The 26,197-nt window shown below is 25.3% G+C and overlaps 2 protein-coding genes across 3 annotated transcripts; both read right to left on the bottom strand.

Moving 5' to 3' along the window:
* Positions 1-848: 848 nt before the first annotated feature.
* Positions 849-9,554, bottom strand: LOC123272815. Of its 2 annotated transcripts, none has more exons than XM_044739807.1 (8): positions 8,957-9,554; positions 5,721-5,868; positions 5,498-5,635; positions 4,581-4,759; positions 4,268-4,500; positions 3,920-4,173; positions 1,751-1,883; positions 849-1,254 (listed from the first exon to the last, which is right to left on the bottom strand). In XM_044739807.1, the coding sequence occupies exons 1-8, from the start codon at positions 9,488-9,490 to the stop codon at positions 888-890; spliced, it is 1,986 nt and encodes a 661-aa protein (XP_044595742.1). In that variant the 5' UTR covers positions 9,491-9,554; the 3' UTR covers positions 849-887. The 2 variants fall into 2 exon arrangements, with proteins under 2 accessions (XP_044595742.1, XP_044595743.1); XM_044739808.1 differs by having other exon boundaries at positions 5,498-5,620.
* A 10,835-nt stretch (positions 9,555-20,389) lies between these two features.
* On the bottom strand, positions 20,390-25,665 carry LOC123273427. Its single transcript, XM_044740826.1, has 8 exons — positions 25,055-25,665; positions 24,251-24,398; positions 24,028-24,150; positions 23,302-23,480; positions 22,989-23,221; positions 22,641-22,894; positions 21,245-21,377; positions 20,390-20,750 (listed from the first exon to the last, which is right to left on the bottom strand). The coding sequence occupies exons 1-8, from the start codon at positions 25,586-25,588 to the stop codon at positions 20,390-20,392; spliced, it is 1,965 nt and encodes a 654-aa protein (XP_044596761.1). The 5' UTR covers positions 25,589-25,665.
* Between the last annotated feature and the right edge of the window lie 532 nt (positions 25,666-26,197).

Raw genomic sequence — 26,197 nt, 5'->3', positions numbered from 1 at the left:
TGTTCTTTTGAATACAATCATTATTATTTTGAATTAAATAGTTTTTAATGTTAAAAAAATTAATTAAAAATGAATCTATTTTCGAGAAATATTTTAGGATAAGAAAAATTCTGGGGTCAAAATGACCCCTAGTGTACGGCTGCCCAATTTTAAAACACAGTAATTGCAAAATTTTTATACCTATTTTTTTTTAATATTGCTGCATTTCTTATAACTTTTAGACCTTAATTTCAAGTATTTTTTCTTTAAAATATTTATATTCAAGTATTTTATATTCATAAATTAAATTTTTCATTAATTTGGCAGGCAAACTTTTTTTTAATAAGAAAAATTTTTAAATATTAGTTACTGTGTTTTGAAATTGGGCAGCCGTGCAGTCTGAGGGCTAAAAATGATCTCTGATGGAGTGTAAATACTTTAGTGTTAAAAATTACTCTTTTACAGTTTTTTATTTTGTAATAAAAAAACTGTTAAAGTTTTAGAAAAAATACTAATTTCAAATTTCTAGAGATCATTATTTTGGCAACTGAATTTTGAGCTACTGCTTAAATAAATAATTTCTGAAATATTATAAAAAACTCGAAAAAGCTTGGTACTGTTGCGAAGAAGCTTACGTGTCCTTTAGGCCGATCGATCGTCGTAAGCTTCATGTGTACTTTGATGAAGCACGCATGTATCCTAGTTTTTTCTTTCTGGTTCATATGCATAATAATTATTTTGACAAGTATTGATTTAGAGACCTACTCGCTGACCATAAGTATATATTTTTATTAAACGAGGACAAAAATATGACAAATGTATTTTAATTTACATTCACATAAAAATATTTTTAACTTGAAGAATAATCATAAGTATTTCATTTTATTAAATCTTCAAATTAGATTTTATTATGCTGAAATTACGGAATAATGATAATATCTATCATAATTATCTGAATAATTACTTGTATCATTAAATGTTTTCTTCAAATAATTTTCGCTCATATAAATAGTATTATTCATGCTTAGAAGTTTTGGCGCAATGAATCCTCCGTATCCATTATGACCTTTATAATAAAGCCCGACACCACCAATAGGTGCTGGAGGATTAGTAACCACTTTTTGCATGTCTATAAAAGGAATTAAAGTCTGACCGGCGTCTACCACCCAACCAGTCATTTGAAATTTGGCAAAATGCTTTCCTGGTTCACTTAGTTCACCATTCTTTGTCTTGCCTAATGTTGGAATGTCGAGATCACTTTTTGTTATTTCATTTCTAAAAAAAAAATTAAAGTTTGCTTAAAAATGATTTATAGTATTGTACATTATAAAAAAAAAATTATCTTTGATGTAGGGTAAATACTTTAATGTTAAAAATTACTCTTTTACAGTTTTTTATTTTGTACACTGAGAAAAAAAAGTACTACTCTTGAGAAAATTTTCTTGTCACAAGAATATATATTCTTGATAATTTTCAAGAATATATTTTATTGTATCAAGAATTGATTGAATTAATCGAATTATTTTTTCTTTAATTCAAGTGAACCTATTCGTATGTTAATCTATCAAAATTAATAACAATATTTTATTATCATGATAGATATTGATATTCTTTTGTCAAAAAACCAAAATTTATTTTAAACGATTCTTGAGCCAAGAAATATTTTTTCTGGACAAAAATTTTTTTTTCTCAGTGTAATAAAATAATTTCAAATTTCTAAAAATCAATTTTACATCAGACATGTTTGCAGTCAAATTTTACGGATTATTACCTGTTTAAATTATTCGTTCCTGAAAACCAGTGTACATCAGTTGAAATAATAGGATTTCCTGATTCATCAATGATTTTTACTCCTGCTACCTGTAGAACTATAGGATTTCCGCGTGATTGTTGGAATGTAACACCTATAATTAGAATGATAGTAAAATTAACCGACGTTCAAAAATTTTTTATTTTTTTCATCAATTTAATTACAAGTAAAAAATTACTTAAAAAAATTCCACGTATAATTTTTAAAATTACCATGTAAAATTTTTTCTTTTAATTTTTTTATAATAATTTTTTCATTAAAAAAATTATAAAAATTTCTAAATGTGGGCTAATTTAATTTTCATATAACTAATTATGGACAATGTTTAAAAATACAAGATTAAAAAATACGAGCAACCTTGCAGTAACTATGTGACTGCCATAGCTTGTGAACTACAAATAAATAAAATTCTACTTTATAAAATAATGAATTTTATTAAATTGCACTGTACTTTTTTAACTATTGACGTTTTTAAAAATATAAGCTCATCTCGATGTTACATTGATCAAGAGCTTTCATTTGAGTACCCACATGCATTTTGATATATTTTTCATATATACATATATATAATATATATAAATATATGAAAAATTGATGTGGGTACTTAAATGAAAGGTCTTGATGAGTGTAATGTCGGGGTAAGCTTATATCTTTAAAAATATCGATAGTTCACAAGATACAAGGTAGTTTCTTAATTATGTTAAATTGCACTGTACTTTCTTAACTATTGACGTTTTTAAAGATATAAGCTCACTCCGATGTTACACTCATCAAGAGCTTTCATTTGAGTATCCACATGAATTTTTATATATTTTTCATATATACATACATATATATATAAATATATATATATATATATATATATATATATATATATATATATATATATATACATACATATATATATAAATATATGAAAAATTGATGTGGGTACTTAAATGAAAGGTCTTGATGAGTGTAACATCGAGATGAGCTTATATCTTTAAAAATGTCAATAGTTCACAAGATACAAGGTCATTTCATAATTACGTTAAATTGCACTGTACTTTTTTCACTATTGACATTTTTAAAGATATAAGCTCATCCCGATATTACACTCATCAAGAGCTTTCATTTGAGTACCCACATGCATTTTTGATATATACATATATATAATATACAGAGTGTCTCAGAAGTAACGGACGCCATTGTAGCATCTGATAAACAAAATTATTCTGAGGCGAAAATTCCTTAGCCATTTTTTAATCAGACGCATAGATAATTAATTATTGATGAAAATGACGTCTTTTTATGCGTTAGAGAGAGAGAGCACTGGTGTCAAGTCAAGTGCGTTCTAACTAAGACGCTTGCACGTGTGAATGTGTAAGTAAATATGTGTGACTACGTTAGCTATAGAAACTAGTTAGTCATACAGTTAGTTGTGTCTTTGTTTGGCACATACTTTACTGGACACTGGCGCTCTCTCTCTAACAAATAAAGAGACGTTATTTTTAATTAATAATTAATTATCTATGCGGTTAATTGAAAAATGGCTGAGGACTTTTCGTCTCAGAATTATTTTTTTCATCAGATGCTACAATGGCGTCCGTGACTTTTGGGACACCCTGTATATAAATATATAAAATATATGAAAAATTGATGTGGGTACTTAAATGAAAGGTCTTGATGAGTGTAATGTCGGGGTGAGCTTATATCTTTAAAAATATCGATAGTTCACAAGATACAAGGTAGTTTCTTAATTATGTTAAATTGCACTGTACTTTCTTAACTATTAACGTTTTTAAAGATATAAGCTCACTCCGATGTTACACTCATCAAGAGCTTTCATTTGAGTATCCACATGCATTTTTATATATTTTTCATATATACATATATATAAATATATGAAAAATTGATGTGGGTACTTAAATGAAAGGTCTTGATGAGTGTAACATCGAGATGAGCTTATATCTTTAAAAATGTCAATAGTTCACAAGATACAAAGTCATTTCTTAATTATGTATCTAGAGATAGAGCATTTTCGAATGCAGCCTAAATATTTACTTATCATCATAAATTGACTATTGGTGAGATTGATATAAAAATATTAATAATATAGATAATTAAAAAAATTAAATAAAAAGTTTTTACCAACAACAGCCCAGCCAGCAGGCAAGATTATGTCATCCAAATTTAATATTCTATTATGATAACTGAGTTCAGTTAAATCTCTAGAGGCATAATCAGGTATTTGATTATTTTTTTCCATATCTTCAAGCTTCTTTGTAACTCTATCATCCCATTTGACGGTCGTGTTGTCAATAGTTCCATTTACTAAAACTCCTTGTTGTATTTCAAAGTAAGTAATTGATAATTTTGTGACTAAGCGGATTCCAGTGATAACTCTACAATAAATAAAATTAAAACAATTAAGAAGTAAAAATAATATAACAGATTATTGTTATTATTAATAATTGAAGAAGAATAATTGTCAATCACTGGTTTGTAAAAGGAGTATCCCAGTATGCTGATGTCAAATTAATATAAGCGCTTTTCTTCGAAAGTGAAGGCTGCGAACAAAGGTATTTACTAAAGTCTAAATGACCCCACTGTCTAGGGTAGTACAATCCATAATCGTAGTCACAACCTTCAGTTATCCGACCTTTATAATACCACTGTAGATCACCGCCTCGTACTCTTGCATAACAGTAGCGTCGTTTGCTATTTACTGGCTGTAATAATTAAGACTACAATTAAATAATTGAAATTTTTAATAATCTAGCAGTCAACTGAATAAAAAGCCAATAATTACCGCCAAATAAGCTTCTACAAAGTATTCATCATACATTTTATCATAAAGAAATCCATCACAAAAGGACGCTGAGCGCTCAGAATAATAATTTACGTAGCTCATAATGTAATCTCTGTTGTTTATCATATAATTATTGGATACCAAAGTTGTCAAAAATTGATAGCTTTCGTAGTTCTCACCTATCGATCAATAAAAAAAAAAAAGAAAATTAATTTAGCATATATTTAATAATTTTAAGAGTTTAATAAAAAATAAATTATGGCAAAAAAAAAATTAGAAAAAAAAATTGATATGTAGAAATTTAAAAAAATTAAAAATGCAATTTTTTAAAAATAATTTTTTGTTAGATAGAATTAAAAAATTGTAAAGTGACAGCTAATTTTAATATCATAAAAAAATGATACTGAAATCAGCATACATTTGACAGTTTTTAGAATTTTTTTATTGAAAAAAATTATTTAGAAAAAAATTACAAGAAAAAATTTTACATTTAGGTAAAAATCTTGAAAAATTTTAAGAGCAATTTTTTGAAAAATATTTTTTTACTTACAATTTTTATTGATTACAAAAATCAAAAATAGTCAAATGTCTTCTAATTTTAATGAAAATTAATGTAGCATATATTGAATAATTTCAAGAATTTTACAATAAATAAATTATGGCTAAAAATAAATTAGAAAAAAAATTGACATGTAGAAATTTTAAAAAACTATAAATGCAATTTTTCAAAAATAATTTTTTAGAACAAATTTTTTTGTTAAATAAAATTAAAAAATGGTCAAGTGACTGCTAACTTTAATTAATGTCATCTTATTTTAGTATCACAATTTTAAAACAATTAAATTGTTATGAAAAAAATTTAACAAGTAAAAATTAAAAAAAAATTATTATTAGTGCCAAAAAAATTCAATTCTCACCTTCTTTAAATTTTTCAGGATCACAACGACGGATTGCTTTAGATTCCATCTCCCCAGCCAATCGTGCAACTTCAGCGATTTTAAGCGCTGTTTCTTTATAATCATCCAAAGTGTCACGTATTTCTGGTTTCCACGCATCTGTTAAAGATTATTAATAGCGAAGATCGATATATAACTTCATATTGACAATCATTTAATGATAAAAAATTAATTATATACATACCTGGATTCGTTGAGTTGCATTGACGGTATCGGTAAGCATGCGCTACCATGGCGTATCCTTTAGATAGAGCTGTCATTGCAAGATTAAAAACTCCAAATATCAAGTCATAAGAAGATTCTCCCTCGTTACATTCACAAAGATGGTTTTTCTTTGATAAAAAATTTATATTATTTCTTCATTAAATTATTAAATATTTATGAAAATTAATTTGACAGATATTTGATGATTTTTAGAATTTTTGTAACAAATAAATTATGGCAAAAATAATGACATCGAAATTGGCAAAAACTTTGCAATTTTTTATTTATTTTTAATAATAAAACTAGATTTATAAAAATATTTATAAAAAATTGCACTTATAATTTTTTAGAGCTTCTGAAGATGGAATTTTTTAAATAAATTTTTCTTGCTATAGTTTATTAGTTAAAAAATTTGATCATTTTTTAGTATTTTTTTAACAAACAAATTCGTTCCAAAAAATTGTTTTTTAAAAATTGCACTTTTATTTTTTTTTAATTTCTACTTGTCAATTTTTTTTGCTACAATTTATTTGTTACAAAAAATTTTAATATTATTAAATATCTGCTAAATTAATTTTCATGTCTTTCAATTCCACACGGAATAAAATAATCTGTGGAAATGACAGATATGGGAATGTTAAATTGACATGGCCAGATTTTGTTAGATTTGCAAAGAAAAACTGTCAAATTTACATAAATAATATGTGAAAATAACATAACCATAAGATGTCAGATTTACAGATAAAAACTGTCAAATTTACAGTAATAATATGTAAAAAGTTAATTAGGGGAGCCTGGGGCACGACGGTCCCCTTAACGGTTTTTGAAGGTTCAAGACGGTTTTTGCGGCTTTTAACTATCAAATTCGTTTATTTTCCGTCTGTTTCGAATAAATCAGTCGAAATTTTGCAAAAAATCAAACAAAAATTTTTTTTTGTGGGGTACGACGGTCTTCTCCCCAAAAAATCATATGAAAACAAATTTTATTTTTTTTTAAGCCAATGTCATCAAAATCTAGATATTCTCCTCCCAGAAAACATCGTCGAGGGAAAACTACGATTCTTAAGTATCGCCCGAAGTCTTGAGTATCGCTGAGAACAAAGAAAAAATCAAAATGAAGCAAAAAAAGACCTCAGTTAAAAAAAAAAAAAAATTAGATTAAAACAAAAAAATTTGAAAAAATGCTTACATCTTTAAAAATGTCAATAGTTCACAAGATTCAAAGTTATTTCTTAATTATTGATATTTTTAAAGATGCACTGAGAAAAAAAAAATTTTTGTCCAGAAAAAAATTTCTTGGCTCAAAAATCGTTTAAGGTAGTACCTCCACGAAAGCATATATCAAGAAATTTATGGAATTTTTTATCGAAAGATAAATATATTAATAATTCACCACCAAAATTTCAGATCAATTCACCGTACCGTTTTGAGTAATTAATTTACAAAATTGCATCTTTTATACGTAGAGGTATATAGAGATGGTAAAGTTAGTATGAAATCTTCCGTACCACTCAAGTGATGCAAATAGATTTCATACTAACTTTACCATCTCTATACCCTACGTGTCAAAGATGCAATTTTGAAAATTAATTATTCAAAAACGGTGCAGTGAATTGATCTGAAATTTTGGTGGTGAATTATTAATATATTTATCTTTCGATAAAAAAAATTCCATAAGTTTCTTGAAATATGCTTTTCGTGGAGGTACTACCTTGAGATGAATTTTAGTTTTTTGACAAAAAAATATCAATATTTATCATAATAAAATTTTTGCATTAATTTCGATAGATTTACAAACAAATAGGTTCACTTGAATTAAACAATAAATACTTCAATTAATTCGATCAATACTTGAGACAAGAAAATATATTCTTGAAAATTATCAAGAATATATATTCTTGTGACAAGAAAATTTTCTCAAGAGAAGTACTTTTTTTGTCAGTGTGTAAGCTCGTCCCGATGTTACGCTCATTAAGAGCTTCCACTTGAGTACCCACATGCATTTTTGATATATTTTTCATATATACATATATATAAATATACAAAATATATGAAAAATTGATGTGGGTACTCAAATGAAACGTCTTGATGAGTGTAACATCGGTATAAGTTTATATCTTTAAAACTGTCAATAGTTCATAAGATACAAGGTAATTTCTTAATTATGTATCTAGGGATAGAGCATTTTTGAATGCAGCCTACACAGAAAAAAAAATGTTCTTGAATCAAGTATATATTTTTGAAGAGCTCAATATTCTTGGCTTGAGCAGAAAAATTCTTGATTTAAGAAAATTTTTCTTGATTTAAGGAAACTTTACTTAATTCAAGAATTTTTCGTCTTGATTCAAGACAATTACCCTCTTCAAAATTATATTCTTGGTTCAAGAATTTTTCTCTTGAATCAAGTTAATTTTTTTTCTGTGTAAGTACTTATCATCATAAATTGACTATAGGTGAGAATGATATTAAATCATGAAAAGGCCCAACTCCAGGTCAAGACTTTTCCAACAATACCAAATTTAATCATAAAAACCCATTTTATCATATAAATACACTGGCCACAGAATTTTGCTTATTCTCTTAACAGTATAGATAAATCTAATATTCATTATTATAGTTATATGTATCTTAATGCTTTTTACTTTCTATGGTTTGCAGATTTGAACAATTATTTTATGTGACCTAATTTTTTTACCTAATTTTTTCAGTTAAAACTTTAATTTTTAAAATATTTTTTTGTTTATTGTTTACATTTCACGAAATGTGAAATTCTTACTCATAAATAACAAGTTCAATTTTTGTTTTAACATAAATTTAACTTTTTTTTTTTTTTAAGTGAATTTCACATTTTTATAATGTCATTATTACATTGAAAAACTGTAAAATTAACAGTTTTAGATTGACAGTTTTCACAATGTGAAAATAACATTTTTAACTTTGTAAAATTGACATTTTTGGGTTGACAGCGGTAAATCTGTAAATTTGACAGTTTTTTCTGTAATTTTGACAGAGTCTTTTTTTCCGTGCAGTATTAAAAAAAAAAAATGAGAAAAAAAAACTGACGTAGAAATTAAAAAAAAATTAAAAGTATAATTTTTCAAAACAAATTTATTTGTTAAATAGAATTAAAAAATGATTAAGTGACTGCTAACTTTAATATCATAAGCATTTATATAAATTATTAAAATTAAGTTTTGTATTTTTCATAATACTTACTTTTATTTTTATATAATCATGTAGTATTTCAAAAACTAGTTTTTCATCTACATGTGGAATATAGTGATTAGGTACAGTATACTCTTGTATCCGAGCTAAAGCTCTTTTAAAATCTGACGAATAGATCGTTTCATTAATATAATTTTCGATAGTTTCAGGTTGATACGTATCGTTGTCGGTGAAGTACCTCAAGAATTTCTTCTCAAATCGTTCATTTATTTCAAACACAGCACGAACGAATTTACCCACGATCTGCATATCAATTTTTACCTTGAGTTCTTCAATTATACGATTTGCTTCGTCTGTTATCAAAGACTCAATCCTCGCAGTGCTTTGACGAATTTCATCTAACGCGTTGATCACATCTTGTTGAAATTTGTGATTTTTTACTGAAGAATCAATCGCTATAAGCGCTTGAATTGCCTTCCAGCCATATTTAGCCACTTCTATAAGAGCCTTTGGATTTATTTGCGAAGAAGAAGGCGTAATTGATAAAATCAGTAACACGCATAACGATTTAATTTTTAAATTCATTTTTTGAATAAATTTAATCACCTTTTTCTGTATTTTAGATCCTTTATTTGTGTCTACAAGAAAAAATAAACTCTGAAATTTCCAAAGGCTAACTAGACAATCTAATCAGAACTTGCTTGTTTTTATACAAAAATCATTTCCTTTGTTCACTTTTAGTACAGTCGTATTCAAAATTAAAACTAACTACGTTTTAAATTTACTGTTATATTTTTATTGTAAATATAATTGATAGTATGAAAAATTCTTAAGAGACAATTTTTTTTCCAAATTTATATTCTTCTTTCTTAAAATCAGAAGTATAATTATCGGTTACAAAATATTATAATTATTTTAGTTAAATATAATTATTTTCTATGACTGTACTTCTTAAAACTTAATATACATTTTAAAGAAGCTATCAGCCATTACTTTATAGATTTCATTTGATAGCTTTAAAGATTAGACAAATGGATTGTGACTCATACACACATTTAATGGACGCAAAGAAAAACGAAAGAAATACGAATTTATATAGAAAAAATATTAATAACTATAACAGATAATTACTATAAATCCAGATATTTTTTATGAAGAAATTTAATATGTGTACGACTTATAAGATAAAGAAGATATATAATTTATATTTCATTTATTTATTTATTTATTTATCAAAATTTTAGACCTTGAAGTCTTAGCTTAGAATATCTTAGCTTTAAAATATCCAAGAATTCACCCAAAAAATATTTGGATTGCTCACGCTTTTGTGTTTGTCAGATATGCAGACGATAAGCCGCCTATTAAACTGAGACCTTCAGTGGGAATAGGTCCGCTGCAGGACTTAGTGCAATAACAATTAATTGCTCCCTCACCACCAACGTCGCCTAATGTTTTGCCAACATCTACCACAGTTTCTAAGGAATTACATCTTTGCCACCTTAATGCGCAATCATTACATATCAAATTGCCATATCAAAGCAAATTTTAAGGGAGTTGGGAAAGAACGGATAGGGGAAAGGGGGGGACCTACTCAGTGGGAATTTTTCCGTAATTGAAAAAATAATCAGACAGCCCAGACTGGGAATCGAACCCAGATCTTTCGGTTACGCGCCAAGGGCTCTACCAGTTAAGCTATCCGAGACAAGTACTGACTACTTTATTCAGTCACATAGCCACTTTGCCGAATTTAAAGAATTTTTTAGAACGCATTCCTTTGATGTTATTGCAATTTCGGAAACCTGGCTAACTGATATTCCGTAATGAATTAATTTTTCTGCAACCGATGTTGCGCAGAGGAGATGTACGACAAGATTATTTAACGCTTCCAGCTAGCCATCTTGCTTTTTATGATAAGTCATTTATAATATCAGCAATACGCGTTTGGAACATATTACCAGCAAATCTTACAAATCTTGATACTTTTAATGAATTTCGTAGCGCTGCATTCAACTATTTTCATAGTCTAGAATCGATTAATTAAGATACTATGTAGTTGTTTCTGATCTGAACGGATTAAAATTAATTTAATTTAATGTAACTTAAATTTATATTCTATATTTTTACTAAAATTAATACTATGTATTAAACCAATGTAAAAAATGTAATTTTCTCTTATGTATGTAATAATAAGGGATTACGATCTCATGGTCAAATAAATAATATATCTATCTATATTGTAATTTTATTGTTGTTATATAATTTGTGCTATAATTGGTGAAATTTTTTATAATACTAATATTAAGAGTGAGAAAAAAATAAAAAATAAAAAATAAAAAATAAAAAAATAAAGGATGAGAAAAAATATTGACATGTAAAAAAAGTATAAATGCAATTTTTTAAATATTATTTTTCAAAAAAAATTTGTTTATTAAATAAAATTAAAAAATTATTAAGTGACTGCTAACTTTAATGTCATTAATATTAGCCGATGTTAACCAATTTTTAATTTTTCTTATCAATTAAATTGCAAATAAAAAAATACTTAAAAAAAATTGCACAGATAATTTTTTAAATTGTGAAATTTTTTCTTTTAATCTTTTAATAATTTTTTCGATAAAATAAATTATAAAAATTTTTTTATTTAGTTCATAATAATAAAGTTAGCCGACATTTTGATTTTTTATTTTGCTTAATTTGTTAAATTATAACGAAAAAATATTTTTAAAAAATTGCACTTATAGTTTTTGAAGTTTTTAACAAATGAAAAAATTTTTTTTTAATTTTGTTGTAATAATTCTTTAATAAAAAAAATCATAAAAATTTTTAAATGTCGGCTAACTTTATATTCACTTAATTTTCATAAATTTTTTCATTTTATAATACTAAAATTAGCTATAACATTAGATCTAGAAAATTATTTATAAAAAATTGCACTTGTAATTTTTTAAAGCTTCTAAGCATGGAATTTTTTAAGTAAATTTTTCGTGCTATAATTTATTAGTTAAAAAATTTCTAAAACTTGTCTAATGTTATTCAATTTAAGAATCATAATTAACAGCACTGAATAATTTTTAGGTAGATTTCTATAGAAATATAACTATTGTAGCCGGTCTCATGTTGTAATTTTAGGAAAATTTTATCATAATATGTTTTATTTTATCGAGTAATGTCGAAAAATGGCATTGGCTCAAAAGTTTATATATGTATTTATGTATATATATATATATATGTGATATAACGCGCCATGTCAGCAGGATTGCGCCCACAGTTCTCAACCGATCTTTATGAAATTTTGTGGGCTTATTCTGTGGATCAATACCAAGATCAAGTTCAAAGATGAGCAAAATCGGCCGGTTAGTTTACGAGTTGTGGGTGTTTGAAAATTTTTTTCATTTTCAAAAAATTTTGAATTTTGTATTTTTTATGAAAATAATCTTCCAGATGTAAAAAATAGATAAAATCTATCAAATTTATCTTAACCTTCATTTAATAACCTTCAATTTAAACTATTATTTGTCTAGTTTTGATGATTTTTTTAATTAATTCCGTGAATTTGAAAATTTTCAAAAATTTTTCAATGAACGTATTTCAGCCCTTTTTCTTTAAATAATTTTTAAGCCATAAAAGATAGCTTGAATTTATCAACTTTATGTCAAAATTCACATAATTATCTTCGATTTGAGCTATTATTCGTTACCTTTTGATTCTTTTTTCAATTTATGTCGGATTTTGGAAAATTAAAAAAAAAATCAAAAATAAATTAATTTTTAGCTATTATCATCAAATGACTTTCGTCTGTTACAAATCCTATTTTTTAGGAAGATGTCTTTGAATATCTATTGGTTGTAGTCGGTCTCATATCATTATTTGCAAAAATATAATAAAAAATAAATTTTAGGACATTTTTGCCTTTTAATAACGTGTTTTTTTTTCAATATTCAAACAAGAAATCTACCTATCCATGTCGGGTATGGCCGAATGGCGTTTTTTTTTTTTTTTTAATAAATAATGAAGAAAATCGTTGCAAAAAACGTCACATGTGAGTATTGAAGATTACAAAGCACTTATTTAATTTAATTTTAATAATTTTTCATGAATATTGAATTAAAATTGGCAGTTACACATCTTTACTCCAAATTACTCAACTCTGCGACATACTGTACTCAAGAAAAATAATCAATAAAATATTATTAAATAAAAAAATATTGAATAGAGATTTTTAAAAGCGCGCTATCAGTTATAAAATACTATTGAGTAAAGATTTCATTAAATAAAGTTGGAACTGAGTAAACTTAGCGTTGAGTAAAGTTAGCATTGAGTAGTGAATGAATTGAATAAAGTTTTTTTTTTTTTAAAGTTATTCAATTTTTTATGTTGAGTAGACTCAATTTTTATGTCGCCGAGTTGAGTAATTTGGAGTAAAGATGTGTAACTGCCTTAAAATTATTTAAAAAACTTAAAATATTTTTAATAAACACATTTATTATCATTCAATACATAAAATAATTCATTAATCATAATAACACATTAAAATAAATTAATCAATACAAGAAAAAAAGTTTGACTTATCAACACTAATGGAATTGACATGTCAGAGATTAATAATGTATTTTTATAATATTAAATTGATATTCAACACTAATAATAGATCATTTTTTTCAACGCGTTATTTTCTTGGATATTTTTATCAATTGAATGAGTTTTATCATTCATAAATTATTTCTTCATAACTACAGACCATTTAAAATTATTATCAATGTATACATTATAATTAACTATCACTAGATGTTTGATTCAAAAAATATTTAATTAATTAATTTATTTATTTATTTAGTAATCAACACGCCTATCGGCGATATACATCAATAAAGAGTATTTAAAATTAAATAACATTGTTAAATGGTGTGATTTAAATTGCTTGAAGTTAAATGCTTCAAAAACCAAAGCAATCATCTTTGGCAGTAGACTAAAAGTTAGCAATGATTATTGTATAAATGCAGAGAATATTTTAGTTGATAATTGCGTTATTCCTTATGTTAATACTGTCAAATATCTAGGGGTCATTTTAGATAATAATCTCTCTTGGGAACACCAAGTATTAAAGACTTGTAATCAAACTATGAAAACGTTAGCTCAACTTAAAATTAACAATGAAATATTTAATGAACAATTGCGAGTAAAATTAGTGACTACACTTATATTCCCGATTTTTGATTATTGTTGTGCTGCGTTTACCAACATGTCGAAAAAGCTGCTGCTTAGGTTACAAAGAAAAATGAATTCTTGCGTAAGATTTATTTTCAAATTATCCAGATATGAACATGTAACCCCGTATTATAATAAATTAGGGTGGCTAAAATTAAGTACACTGATAGAAGGATTTGTTTATAGTTAAAAATATTTGTTAATACTTAACAAATCATTTATTAGAGACCACTTTTTAGTCCTTAACAAATATTTCTTAGTATTTAAAAAGATTTATTAATATTTAATAAATGAATATCTGATTTATTAAATACAAACAAATCATTTTAAATACTAAGAAATATTTGTTTGATACTAAAAAATGGTCTCTAATAAATGATTTGTTAACTATTAACAAATATTTTTTTAATACAAATAAATCCTTCTATCAGTGTAAGAGAAGAGATTATTTCATAGCATGTTTGTTTTTTAAAGAAATAAGGCTAAATTATCGGCAGTTGTTTGGCCCAGGACTTCAATATCTTAATGTATCAATGCGTAGAGGTGACATTAGACAAGATTACTTGCGTTTGCCAAGAGCAAATAGTAATATGTATGAACAATCTTTTATAATCAATGGTATACGTATCTGGAACTCGTTGCCACCTGGGCTGACAACTGTAGATAATCTTCCTGAATTTCAAAATGCATCTTTTTCATTTTTTCTGGCTAATGACAGTTAAAATCATTATTATATTTGTTTAATTAATTATAATTTCTGTTTCAAAGTGTCTCAAAGTGTTTATAAATTTACTAACTAACTACTGTAAATTTATTAAGTAACTTTATTGTATTTAGGTAACTTTAGAACCTTGCTGTTGTTATATTATCAAACTCACAGTACTATTGTAATTGTATTTTTATACTGTATACTTATATATATATATAAAAAATGTATTGCTTATTGATAGCCTTGAGGGAGCTTCGGCTCTAAGGACAAATAAATATATATCTATCTATCTATCTATCTATCTATCTAACATTAAATTAAGAGAAAAATTAATTAGAATTCAATTAAATGAATGATTAGATAACAAATCTCACCCCAATAACTAAACTTTTTTTTTTTATTTAATAACCAAAAATTATTTAAATAACACTTACAATTATTATAATTATTACTATAATTTAAAAAACATAAAATTTCTATAATTACATAGACAAATGAAAAAAATTCAACGCGTATTTGTTTGTATTATTCCGATCAATAAACTTTTTCGATACTTGTCATTTTTAATAAACAATTTATTATTAGAGTATCATATAAAACTAGATTTAAGAGTATTCCTTGCCGCCCGATCAAATTTTTCTTTTAACAGTCAGTTGTCGCGTGTCCGGTGCTCAAAATTTCTTCTTAACATAATATTCTTCCGTCATACATATCGTACAAGCAAAACTGAAAAATGCGTTGTAATAAATAAATAAGCCGTCATTTTGCACGCGCGATCGATTAATTTTTCGTCATTAGATCGTGATTATTTGAAAAATTATATTTTACCTCAGATTATTAATGTTTATTAATTAAATCGTCCAATTGCCACACTTACTCATTTATAATTTCGTCACATCAGTTATTATGATTGTCATACGTATGATTATTATTATTATCGTACCAATTTTTTGATTTTTTATACTAAGATGATTTGAAATTGTTAATATAGGCACAATCTGTCTTTTTAAAAGTGAATTAGATAATAAAAGAAGTACAATCACGATCAAAAATGTAATTTGCAAAGACAATCTCTATATTGACAGCAAAATATTCATGCTCATACTCAACCCAAAAATTTTCTTAACGACTGCAAAAATAATGATACTCTTAAAAAATAATAATTGTATAAATAACAGATAAATTACAAGTATAAAATATATTAAAATTAGTGACATGTTAATTATAAATAATTATTTTTTATGCCAATATATTTTCATGAATTCTGTAGCAATAAGTTTACTTATTCATACAAAAAAAGTGAAATTATATTAACATAAAAAATATTTAATAATCTAAAAGCGACAAAATACTTCTTAATTTTTTAATTGTTATTTTATTTATTTTTTTAAATAATTATTAAATTTCATGACTATTATTACGCTGAAGCAATTATGAATATTTTTTTATTGATTACAAGCATGAGTATCATGTTGTCAATAAAGAGGCTGTTAATGAAAATTATATTTTTACACGCGTGTATTTCTTTTATTATCTGACTCAATTTTAAAAAGACAAAAATTGCCGATATTAACAAGCTCAGATTATCAAAATATAAAAATCAAAAAATTGATGCGATCAAAATAGTCATAAATATAAAAAATTATAACTAGCGTAACGAAATTATTAACGACAAAGAGTCAGCGATTAAACGATTTAATCAATAAATATTAATATTCAGAGAGAAAATATAATTTTCCAAATCATCACGATCTAATGACAAAAAATTAATCGATAGTACGTGCATCATAACAATTTATTATTTATTACTCCACGGTTTATAGTTTTATTTGTAAATATGTAGGAAAAATTTTAAGTTTTGAAAAAATTTTGTACACTGGACATGCAAAAACTGGCCGTTAAAAGAAAAATAAAATCAGATGGCAAAAAATACACTTCAATTTAGCTTCATATACTATTTTAATATCAAATAATTATATGATTGTTTGAAAAAATTGACAAGTATTCAAAAAATTTATTTATCGGAACAGAACAAACAAATATGCGTTGATAATTTTTCATTTGCTTATATAATTATCGAAATCCGCGTAATTTTTAGAATTATAGTCGCAATTATAATATTTGTAATATTTATAAAACTATTTTTTATGGTGAAAAAAATTTTTGTACATCACGCAAGTCATAAGTTTGCATATAAGAAAGATAATCTCGACCTTGAAGTTTTAAATTCATTGTATTAAACTTTAAATAGTTGTTCTGATATTATTGTTAATTTATTGAAAAATATTCATGATATTTTCAGCGTAATAATATTAAATATGAAATAAAAGTAAGATATTGTAAAAATTAAAATAATTGGAAGTTTTTGTAAATTAAAAATTTTAAATTACTAATTGTCGATTTTAGGTAATTAACTAAGATACAAACTATTGTGAGATGGTGAATTTTTTTTTTTTTAGATAGTTATCATGATCAAAGTCTTGTAGAAGGAATTTTAAATACAGCTTGCTATAGATGTCGAAAATATTCTGCGATTACTTGCTGAGTTTTTCGGGAAGAATATGGTACCTTTTTATCTGTGAAAAGAAATAAATGAGTAAATAAATTATTAATCCAAAATTATAGTTCAAATTAAATTTAACTAAATTAAGAGGATGCAATAAAATAAAGTGTATTATAGAGAGTGGAATGTAAGGTAAAAGCTCAATATAGTCATGTACCAGTATATGATCACTCCATGTATTTGTATACCTATATTTGTGAATATAGATATACAAATACATGGAGTGATCATATACTGGTACGTGATCATCTATTGGGGCTTTTACCTTACTTATTAAAAAAAGAGTGCACCAAAGAAAGCGGTTAAAAAATAATTATTATAAATGTAAAATGGTAACAGTTTTGTAAAACACTCAATATTTACTGAGAAAAAAAAAATTTTATCTAGAAAAAAATTTCTTGGCTTAAGAATCGCTTAAAATAAATTTTGGTTTTTTGACAAAAGTATCTATCATGATAATAAAATATTGGCAGTAATTTTGATAGATTAACAAACGAATAGGTTCACTTGAATTAAAGAAAAAATAATTCGATCGATTCTTGAGACAAGAAAATTTTCTCAAGAATATTACTTTTTTTTTCTCAGAATTATGATAAAAATAAAATTCTATTCTATTAGTCAAAAATTTTGAAAAATTAGAATATTGTTCTTTTTTTTAGATTGATTTTTGTCTTTTCAAAAATTAATTTTAAATAAAATTCCGAATTTGAAATAATATTAAAATATTTAAGGATTAAGTTAATTATTATTAACAATAATTAATATAAATTTTACCTTTGAATGAAACAGACTTAAGTTTTGATCAATCATGGAATTTACTTCTACACAAGTATCACGGCTGATTGATGATGAGATTAAAGTTGTGAATTGACTTCACTTGAAACGTTACTAGAGTTATTTGAAGACTGCGAAGCGTATTCACAAGGAAGTTCACAGCATCCAACCACCAAAACACAAGTGCTTATTCAGAGAATGTTGATCAACGATGTAAGGTGAGTTTGAGTTATTCAACATTGAAATCAATCTTGAGTAGTTATACCCATTGATAAAAATGTAATAAGTAAATTAATTGACAAATGAAACTTACAGTATAATTAATGAATAATGATAAATTTTCTTACCTTGTCGACGGAAGAAGCTATTGGTTTATTAAAATGAGAAGACATTATTTATGAACAATTTTGAAACGACAAAATAAATTATTTTTAAGGAAATAATATTTTAGGAATTAAATAAAAGTAACTTAGAAGTTTTAAAATAATTTATAGTGGCTACTAAATAATTTGAATTAATATATTCATATTTGTTACAAATACATTGAATATAATAGCGAAAAAATGAGCGGCTGAGTTTTTAAAGAACATTTCTACTCGCTTTGGTTGAACGATTGTGGCTCATCCGGGGAATCAAACACTTTTATATACTTCCCCGGTGAAGAAAGTCAGTGTCGTATATATTAGGTCCAGTAAAAAATGCTGTATTTTAAATTTAAAAAATTACTCTTTGAAAACAGTTTTTATTTATACGACACTGTTCGAAGGAAGAGAAAGGGTTGAAAAATTGGTTAAAAATTAGCATCTATCCATTCACAATTTCGCACGTAACATATGCGAGCTAGTAATATTTTATAATTGGTTCTGTTGTCATCTATATCTCTATGAGCCAACCGGAAAGCTTCACATAGCTGTAATAATCCGACGTGTCCTTTGTATCGATTGATCATTCTAAGTTTTACTAACATCATTTAAAACGGATAGTGTAGAAAATGTATCTTAGTTCTCTATTTTTAGATTGTTCTAGTTTGTTCATATGATAATTGTAAAAAGTATTGATTAATTTTTAGACGTATTATATATTTTGTCCCATATTTCTTCTCTATAAGAATTGAAGTATAAAAATAAATAGAAAAATTTGTTTAAAATTCAATTATTATTAAATTTGAGTTTATAATAAGTTGAACTGGCAATTAACCCTCGGAGTACACACCTCCGAACAGAACTTTGGAGTACACATAGGGTCAAATTGACCCTACTTTACTTTCGAAGAAAGAATTATATCTCAGAAACTATGCGTTTTATCGAAATTCAGTTTATTACATTTTTGGTAGCTAAAACAATGTTCTTTTGAATACAATCATTATTATTTTGAATTAAATAGTTTTTAATGTTAAAAAAATTAATTAAAAATGAATCTATTTTCGAGAAATATTTTAGGATAAGAAAAATTCTGGGGTCAAAATGACCCCTAGTGTACGGCTGCCCAATTTTAAAACACAGTAATTGCAAAATTTTTATACCTATTTTTTTTTAATATTGCTGCATTTCTTATAACTTTTAGACCTTAATTTCAAGTATTTTTTCTTTAAAATATTTATATTCAAGTATTTTATATTCATAAATTAAATTTTTCATTAATTTGGCAGGCAAACTTTTTTTTAATAAGAAAAATTTTTAAATATTAGTTACTGTGTTTTGAAATTGGGCAGCCCTGCAGTCTGAGGGCTAAAAATGATCTCTGATGGAGTGTAAATACTTTAGTGTTAAAAATTACTCTTTACAGTTTTTATTTTGTAATAAAAAAACTGTTAAAGTTTTAGAAAAAATACTAATTTCAAATTTCTAGAGATCATTATTTTGGCAACTGAATTTTGAGCTACTGCTTAAATAAATAATTTCTGAAATATTATAAAAAACTCGAAAAAGCTTGGTACTGTTGCGAAGAAGCTTACGTGTCCTTTAGGCCGATCGATCGTCGTAAGCTTCATGTGTACTTTGATGAAGCACGCATGTATCCTAGTTTTTTCTTTCTGGTTCATATGCATAATAATTATTTTGACAAGTATTGATTTAGAGACCTACTCGCTGACCATAAGTATATATTTTTATTAAACGAGGACAAAAATATGACAAATGTATTTTAATTTACATTCACATAAAAATATTTTTAACTTGAAGAATAATCATAAGTATTTCATTTTATTAAATCTTCAAATTAGATTTTATTATGCTTAAATTACGCAATAATCATAATATCTATCATATTTATTTAAATAATTACTTGTATCATTAAATGTTTTCTTCAAATAATTTTCGCTCATATAAATAGTATTATTCATGCTTAGAAGTTTTGGCGCAATGAATCCTCCGTATCCATTTTGACCTTTATAATAAAGCCCGACACCACCAATAGGTGCTGGAGGATTAGTAACCACTTTTTGCATGTCTATAAAAGGAATTAAAGTCTGACCGGCGTCTACCACCCAACCAGTCATTTGAAATTTGGCAAAATGCTTTCCTGGTTCACTTAGTTCACCATTCTTTGTCTTGCCTAATGTTGGAATGTCGAGATCACTTTTTGTTATTTCATTTCTAAAAAAAAAATTAAAGTTTGCTTAAAAATGATTTATAGTATTGTACATTATAAAAAAAAAATTATCTTTGATGTAGGGTAAATACTTTAATGTTAAAAATTACTCTTTTACAGTTTTTTATTTTGTACACTAAGAAAATAAAGTACTACTCTTGAGAAAATTTTCTTGTCACAAGAATATATATTCTTGATAATTTTCAAGAATATTTTTTATTGTATCAAGAATTGATTGAATTAATCGATTTATTTTTCTTTAATTCAAGTGAACCTATTCGTATGTTAATCTATCAAAATTAATAACAATATTTTATTATCATGATAGATATTGATATTCTTTTGTCAAAAAACCAAAATTTATTTTAAACGATTCTTGAGCCAAGAAATATTTTTTCTGGACAAAATTTTTTTTTCTCAGTGTAATAAAATAATTTCAAATTTCTAAAAATCAATTTTACATCAGACATGTTTGCAGTCAAATTTTACGGATTATTACCTGTTTAAATTATTCGTTCCTGAAAACCAGTGTACATCAGTTGAAATAATAGGATTTCCTGATTCATCAATGATTTTTACTCCTGCTACCTGTAGAACTATAGGATTTCCGTGTGATTGTTGGAATGTAACACCTATAATTAGAATGATAGTAAAATTAACCGACGTTCAAAAATTTTTTATTTTTTGCATCAATTTAATTACAAGTAAAAAAAATACTTAAAAAAATTCCACGTATAATTTTTAAAATTAACATGTAAAATTTTTTCTTTTAATTTTTTTGTAATAATTTTTTCATTAAAAAAATTATAAAAATTTCTAGATGTGGGCTAATTTAATTTTCATATAACTAATTATGGACAATGTTTAAAAATACAAGATTAAAAAATACGAGCAACCTTGCAGTAACTATGTGACTGCCATAGCTTGTGAACTACAAATAAATAAAATTCTACTTTATAAAATAATGAATTTTATTAAATTGCACTGTACTTTTTTAACTATTGACGTTTTTAAAGATATAAGCTCATCCCAATGTTACACTCATCAAGAGCTTTCATTTGAGTATCCACATGCATTTTTATATATTTTTCATATATACATATATATAATATATATAAATATATGAAAAATTGATGTGGGTACTTAAATGAAAGGTCTTGATGAGTGTAATGTCGGGGTGAGCTTATATCTTTAAAAATATCAATAGTTCACAAGATACAAAGTGATTTCTTGATTATGTTAAATTGTACTGTACTTTCTTAACTATTGACGTTTTTGAGGATATGAGCTCATTCCGATATTACACTCATCAAGAGCTTTCATTTGAGTATCCACATGAATTTTTATATATTTTTCATATATACATACATATATATATAAATATATGAAAAATTGATGTGGGTACTTAAATGAAAGGTCTTGATGAGTGTAACATCGAGATGAGCTTATATCTTTAAAAATGTCAATAGTTCACAAGATACAAGGTCATTTCATAATTACGTTAAATTGCACTGTACTTTTTTCACTATTGACATTTTTAAAGATATAAGCTCATCCCGATATTACACTCATCAAGAGCTTTCATTTGAGTACCCACATGCATTTTTGATATATACATATATATAATATACATAAATATATAAAATATATGAAAAATTGATGTGGGTACTTAAATGAAAGGTCTTGATGAGTGTAACATCGAGATGAGCTTATATCTTTAAAAATGTCAATAGTTCACAAGATACAAAGTCATTTCTTAATTATGTATCTAGAGATAGAGCATTTTCGAATGCAGCCTAAATATTTACTTATCATCATAAATTGACTATTGGTGAGATTGATATAAAAATATTAATAATATAGATAATTAAAAAAATTAAATAAAAAGTTTTTACCAACAACAGCCCAGCCAGCAGGCAAGATTATGTCATCCAAATTTAATATTCTATTATGATAACTGAGTTCAGTTAAATCTCTAGAGGCATAATCAGGTATTTGATTATTTTTTTCCATATCTTCAAGCTTCTTTGTAACTCTATCATCCCATTTGACGGTCGTGTTGTCAATAGTTCCATTTACTAAAACTCCTTGTTGTATTTCAAAGTAAGTAATTGATAATTTTGTGACTAAGCGGATTCCAGTGATAACTCTACAATAAACAAAATTAAAACAATTAAGAAGTAAAAATAATATAACAGATTACTGTTATTATTAATAATTGAAGAAGAATAATTGTCAATCACTGGTTTGTAAAAGGAGTATCCCAGTATGCTGATGTCAAATTAATATAAGCGCTTTTGTTCGAAAGTGAAGGCTGCGAACAAAGGTATTTACTAAAGTCTAAATGACCCCACTGTATAGGGTAGTACAATCCATAATCGTAGTCACAACCTTCAGTTATCCGACCTTTATAATACCACTTCAGATCCTCGCCTTGTACTCTTGCATAACAGTAGCGTCGTTTGCTATTTACTGGCTGTAATAATTAAGATTACAATTAAATAATTGAAATTTTTAATAATCTAGCAGTCAACTGAATAAAAAGCCAATAATTACCGCCAAATAAGCTTCTAAAAAGTATTCATCATACATTTTATCATAAAGAAATCCATCACAAAAGGACGCTGAGCGCTCAAAATAATAATTTACGTAGCTCATAATGTAATCTCTGTGGTTTATCATATAATTATTGGATACCAAAGTTGTCAAAAATTGATAGCTTTCGTAGTTCTCACCTATCGATCAATAAAAAAAAAAAAGAAAATTAATTTAGCATATATTTAATAATTTTAAGAGTTTAATAAAAAATAAATTATGGCAAAAAAAAAATTAGAAAAAAAAATTGATATGTAGAAATTTAAAAAAATTAAAAATGCAATTTTTTAAAAATAATTTTTTGTTAGATAGAATTAAAAAATTGTAAAGTGACAGCTAATTTTAATATCATACAAAAATCAAAAATAGTCAAATGTCTTCTAATTTTAATGAAAATTAATGTAGCATATATTCAATAATTTCAAGAATTTTACAATAAATAAATTATGGCTAAAAATAAATTAGAAAAAAAATTGACATGTAGAAATTTTAAAAAACTATAAATGCAATTTTTCGAAAATAATTTTTTTGTTAAATAAAATTAAAAAATTGTCAAGTGACTGCTAACTTTAATGTCATCTTATTTTAGTATCACAATTTTAAAACAATTAAATTGTTATGAAAAAAATTTAACAAGTAAAAATTAAAAAAAAATTATTATTAGTGTCAAAAAAATTCAATTCTCACCTTCTTTAAATTTTTCAGGATCACAACGACGGATTGCTTTAGATTCCATCTCCCCAGCCGATCGTGCAACTTCAGCGATTTTAAGCGCTGTTTCTTTATAATCATCCAAAGTGTCACGTATTTCTGGTTTCCACGCATTTGTTAAAGATTATTAATAGCGAAGATCGATATATAACTTCATATTGACAATCATTTAATGATAAAAAATTAATTATATACATACCTGGATTCGTTGAGTTGCATTGACGGTATCGGTAAGCATGCGCTACCATGGCGTATCCTTTAGATAGAGCTGTCATTGCAAGATTAAAAACTCCAAATATCAAGTCATAAGAAGATTGTCCATCGTTACAGTCACAAAGATGGTTTTTCTTTGATAAAAAATTTATATTATTTCTTCATTAAATTATTAAATATTTATGAAAATTAATTTGACAGATATTTGATGATTTTTAGAATTTTTGTAACAAATAAATTATGGCAAAAATAATGACATCGAAATTGGCAAAAACTTTGCAATTTTTTATTTATTTTTAATAATAAAACTAGATTTATAAAAATATTTATAAAAAATTGCACTTATAATTTTTTAGAGCTTCTAAAGATGGAATTTTTTAAATAAATTTTTCTTGCTATAGTTTATTAGTTAAAAAATTTGATCATTTTTTAGTATTTTTTTAACAAACAAATTCGTTCCAAAAAATTGTTTTTTAAAAATTGCACTTTTATTTTTTTTTAATTTCTATACTTGTCAATTTTTTTTGCTACAATTTATTTGTTACAAAAAATTTTAATATTATTAAATATCTGCTAAATTAATTTTCATGTCTTTCAATTCCAGTATTAAAAAAAAAAATGAGAAAAAAAAACTGACGTAGAAATTAAAAAAAAATTAAAAGTATAATTTTTCAAAACAAATTTATTTGTTAAATATAATTAAAAAATGATTAAGTGACTGCTAACTTTAATATCATAAGCATTTATATAAATTATTAAAATTAAGTTTTGTATTTTTCATAATACTTACTTTTATTTTTATATAATCATGTAGTATTTCAAAAACTAGTTTTTCATCTACATGTGGAATATAGTGATTAGGTACAGTATACTCTTGTATCCGAGCTAAAGCTCTTTTAAAATCTGACGAATAGATCGTTTCATTAATATAATTTTCGATAGTTTCAGGTTGATACGTATCGTTGTCGGTGAAGTACCTCAAGAATTTCTTCTCAAATCGTTCATTTATTTCAAACACAGCACGAACGAATTTACCCACGATCTGCATATCAATTTTTACCTTGAGTTCTTCAATTATACGATTTGCTTCGTCTGTTATCAAAGACTCAATCCTCGCAGTGCTTTGACGAATTTCATCTAACGCGTTGATCACATCTTGTTCAAATTTCTGATTTTTTACTGAAGAATCAATCGCTATAAGCGCTTGAATTGCCTTCCAGCCATATTTAGCCACTTCTATAAGAGCCTTTGGATTTATTTGCGAAGAAGAAGGCGTAATTGATAAAATCAGTAACACGCATAACGATTTAATTTTTAAATTCATTTTTTGAATAAATTTAATCACCTTTTTCTGTATTTTAGATCCTTTATTTGTGTCTACAAGAAAAAATAAACTCTGAAATTTCCAAGGGCTAACTAGACAATCTAATCAGAACTTGCTTGTTTTTATACAAAAATCATTTCCTTTGTTCACTTTTAGTACAGTCGTATTCAAAATTAAAACTAACTACGTTTTAAATTTACTGTTATATTTTTATTGTAAATATAATTGATAGTATGAAAAATTCTTAAGAGATTTAATTTTTTTTCCAAATTTATATTCTTCTTTCTTAAAATCAGAAGTATAATTATCGGTTACAAAATATTATAATTATTTTAGTTAAATATAATTATTTTCTATGACTGTACTTCTTAAAACTTAATATACATTTTAAAGAAGCTATCAGCCATTACTTTATAGATTTCATTTGATAGCTTTAAAGATTAGACAAATGGATTGTGACTCATACACACATTTAATGGACGCAAAGAAAAACGAAAGAAATACAAATTTATATAGAAAAAATATTAATAACTATAACAGATAATTACTATAAATCCAGATATTTTTTATGAAGAAATTTAATATGTGTACGACTTATAAGATAAAGAA

Source organism: Cotesia glomerata, linkage group LG10, assembly GCF_020080835.1.
Source record: "Cotesia glomerata isolate CgM1 linkage group LG10, MPM_Cglom_v2.3, whole genome shotgun sequence".
In the NCBI taxonomy this organism is placed as follows: domain Eukaryota; kingdom Metazoa; phylum Arthropoda; class Insecta; order Hymenoptera; family Braconidae; genus Cotesia; species Cotesia glomerata.
The sequence above is the reverse complement of the archived record's forward strand: the minus strand, read 5'-3'. Positions and strand labels throughout refer to the sequence as shown.

Excerpts from the sequence above, each read along its gene's own strand:
- LOC123272815 (XM_044739807.1), bottom strand. The coding sequence starts at position 9,490 with ATGAATTTAAAAATTAAATCGTTATGCGTGTTACTGATTTTATCAATT. Across the intron at positions 5,869-8,956 it reads ATGATTATATAAAAATAAAA|AAAAACCATCTTTGTGAATG; the intron begins GTAAGTATTATG and ends TTTTTATCAAAG. Across the intron at positions 1,255-1,750 it reads GGAACGAATAATTTAAACAG|AAATGAAATAACAAAAAGTG; the intron begins GTAATAATCCGT and ends TTTTTTTTTTAG.
- LOC123273427 (XM_044740826.1), bottom strand. The coding sequence starts at position 25,588 with ATGAATTTAAAAATTAAATCGTTATGCGTGTTACTGATTTTATCAATT. Across the intron at positions 24,151-24,250 it reads ATGCAACTCAACGAATCCAG|AAATACGTGACACTTTGGAT; the intron begins GTATGTATATAA and ends CGTGGAAACCAG. Across the intron at positions 21,378-22,640 it reads TGCTGGCTGGGCTGTTGTTG|GTGTTACATTCCAACAATCA; the intron begins GTAAAAACTTTT and ends TTCTAATTATAG.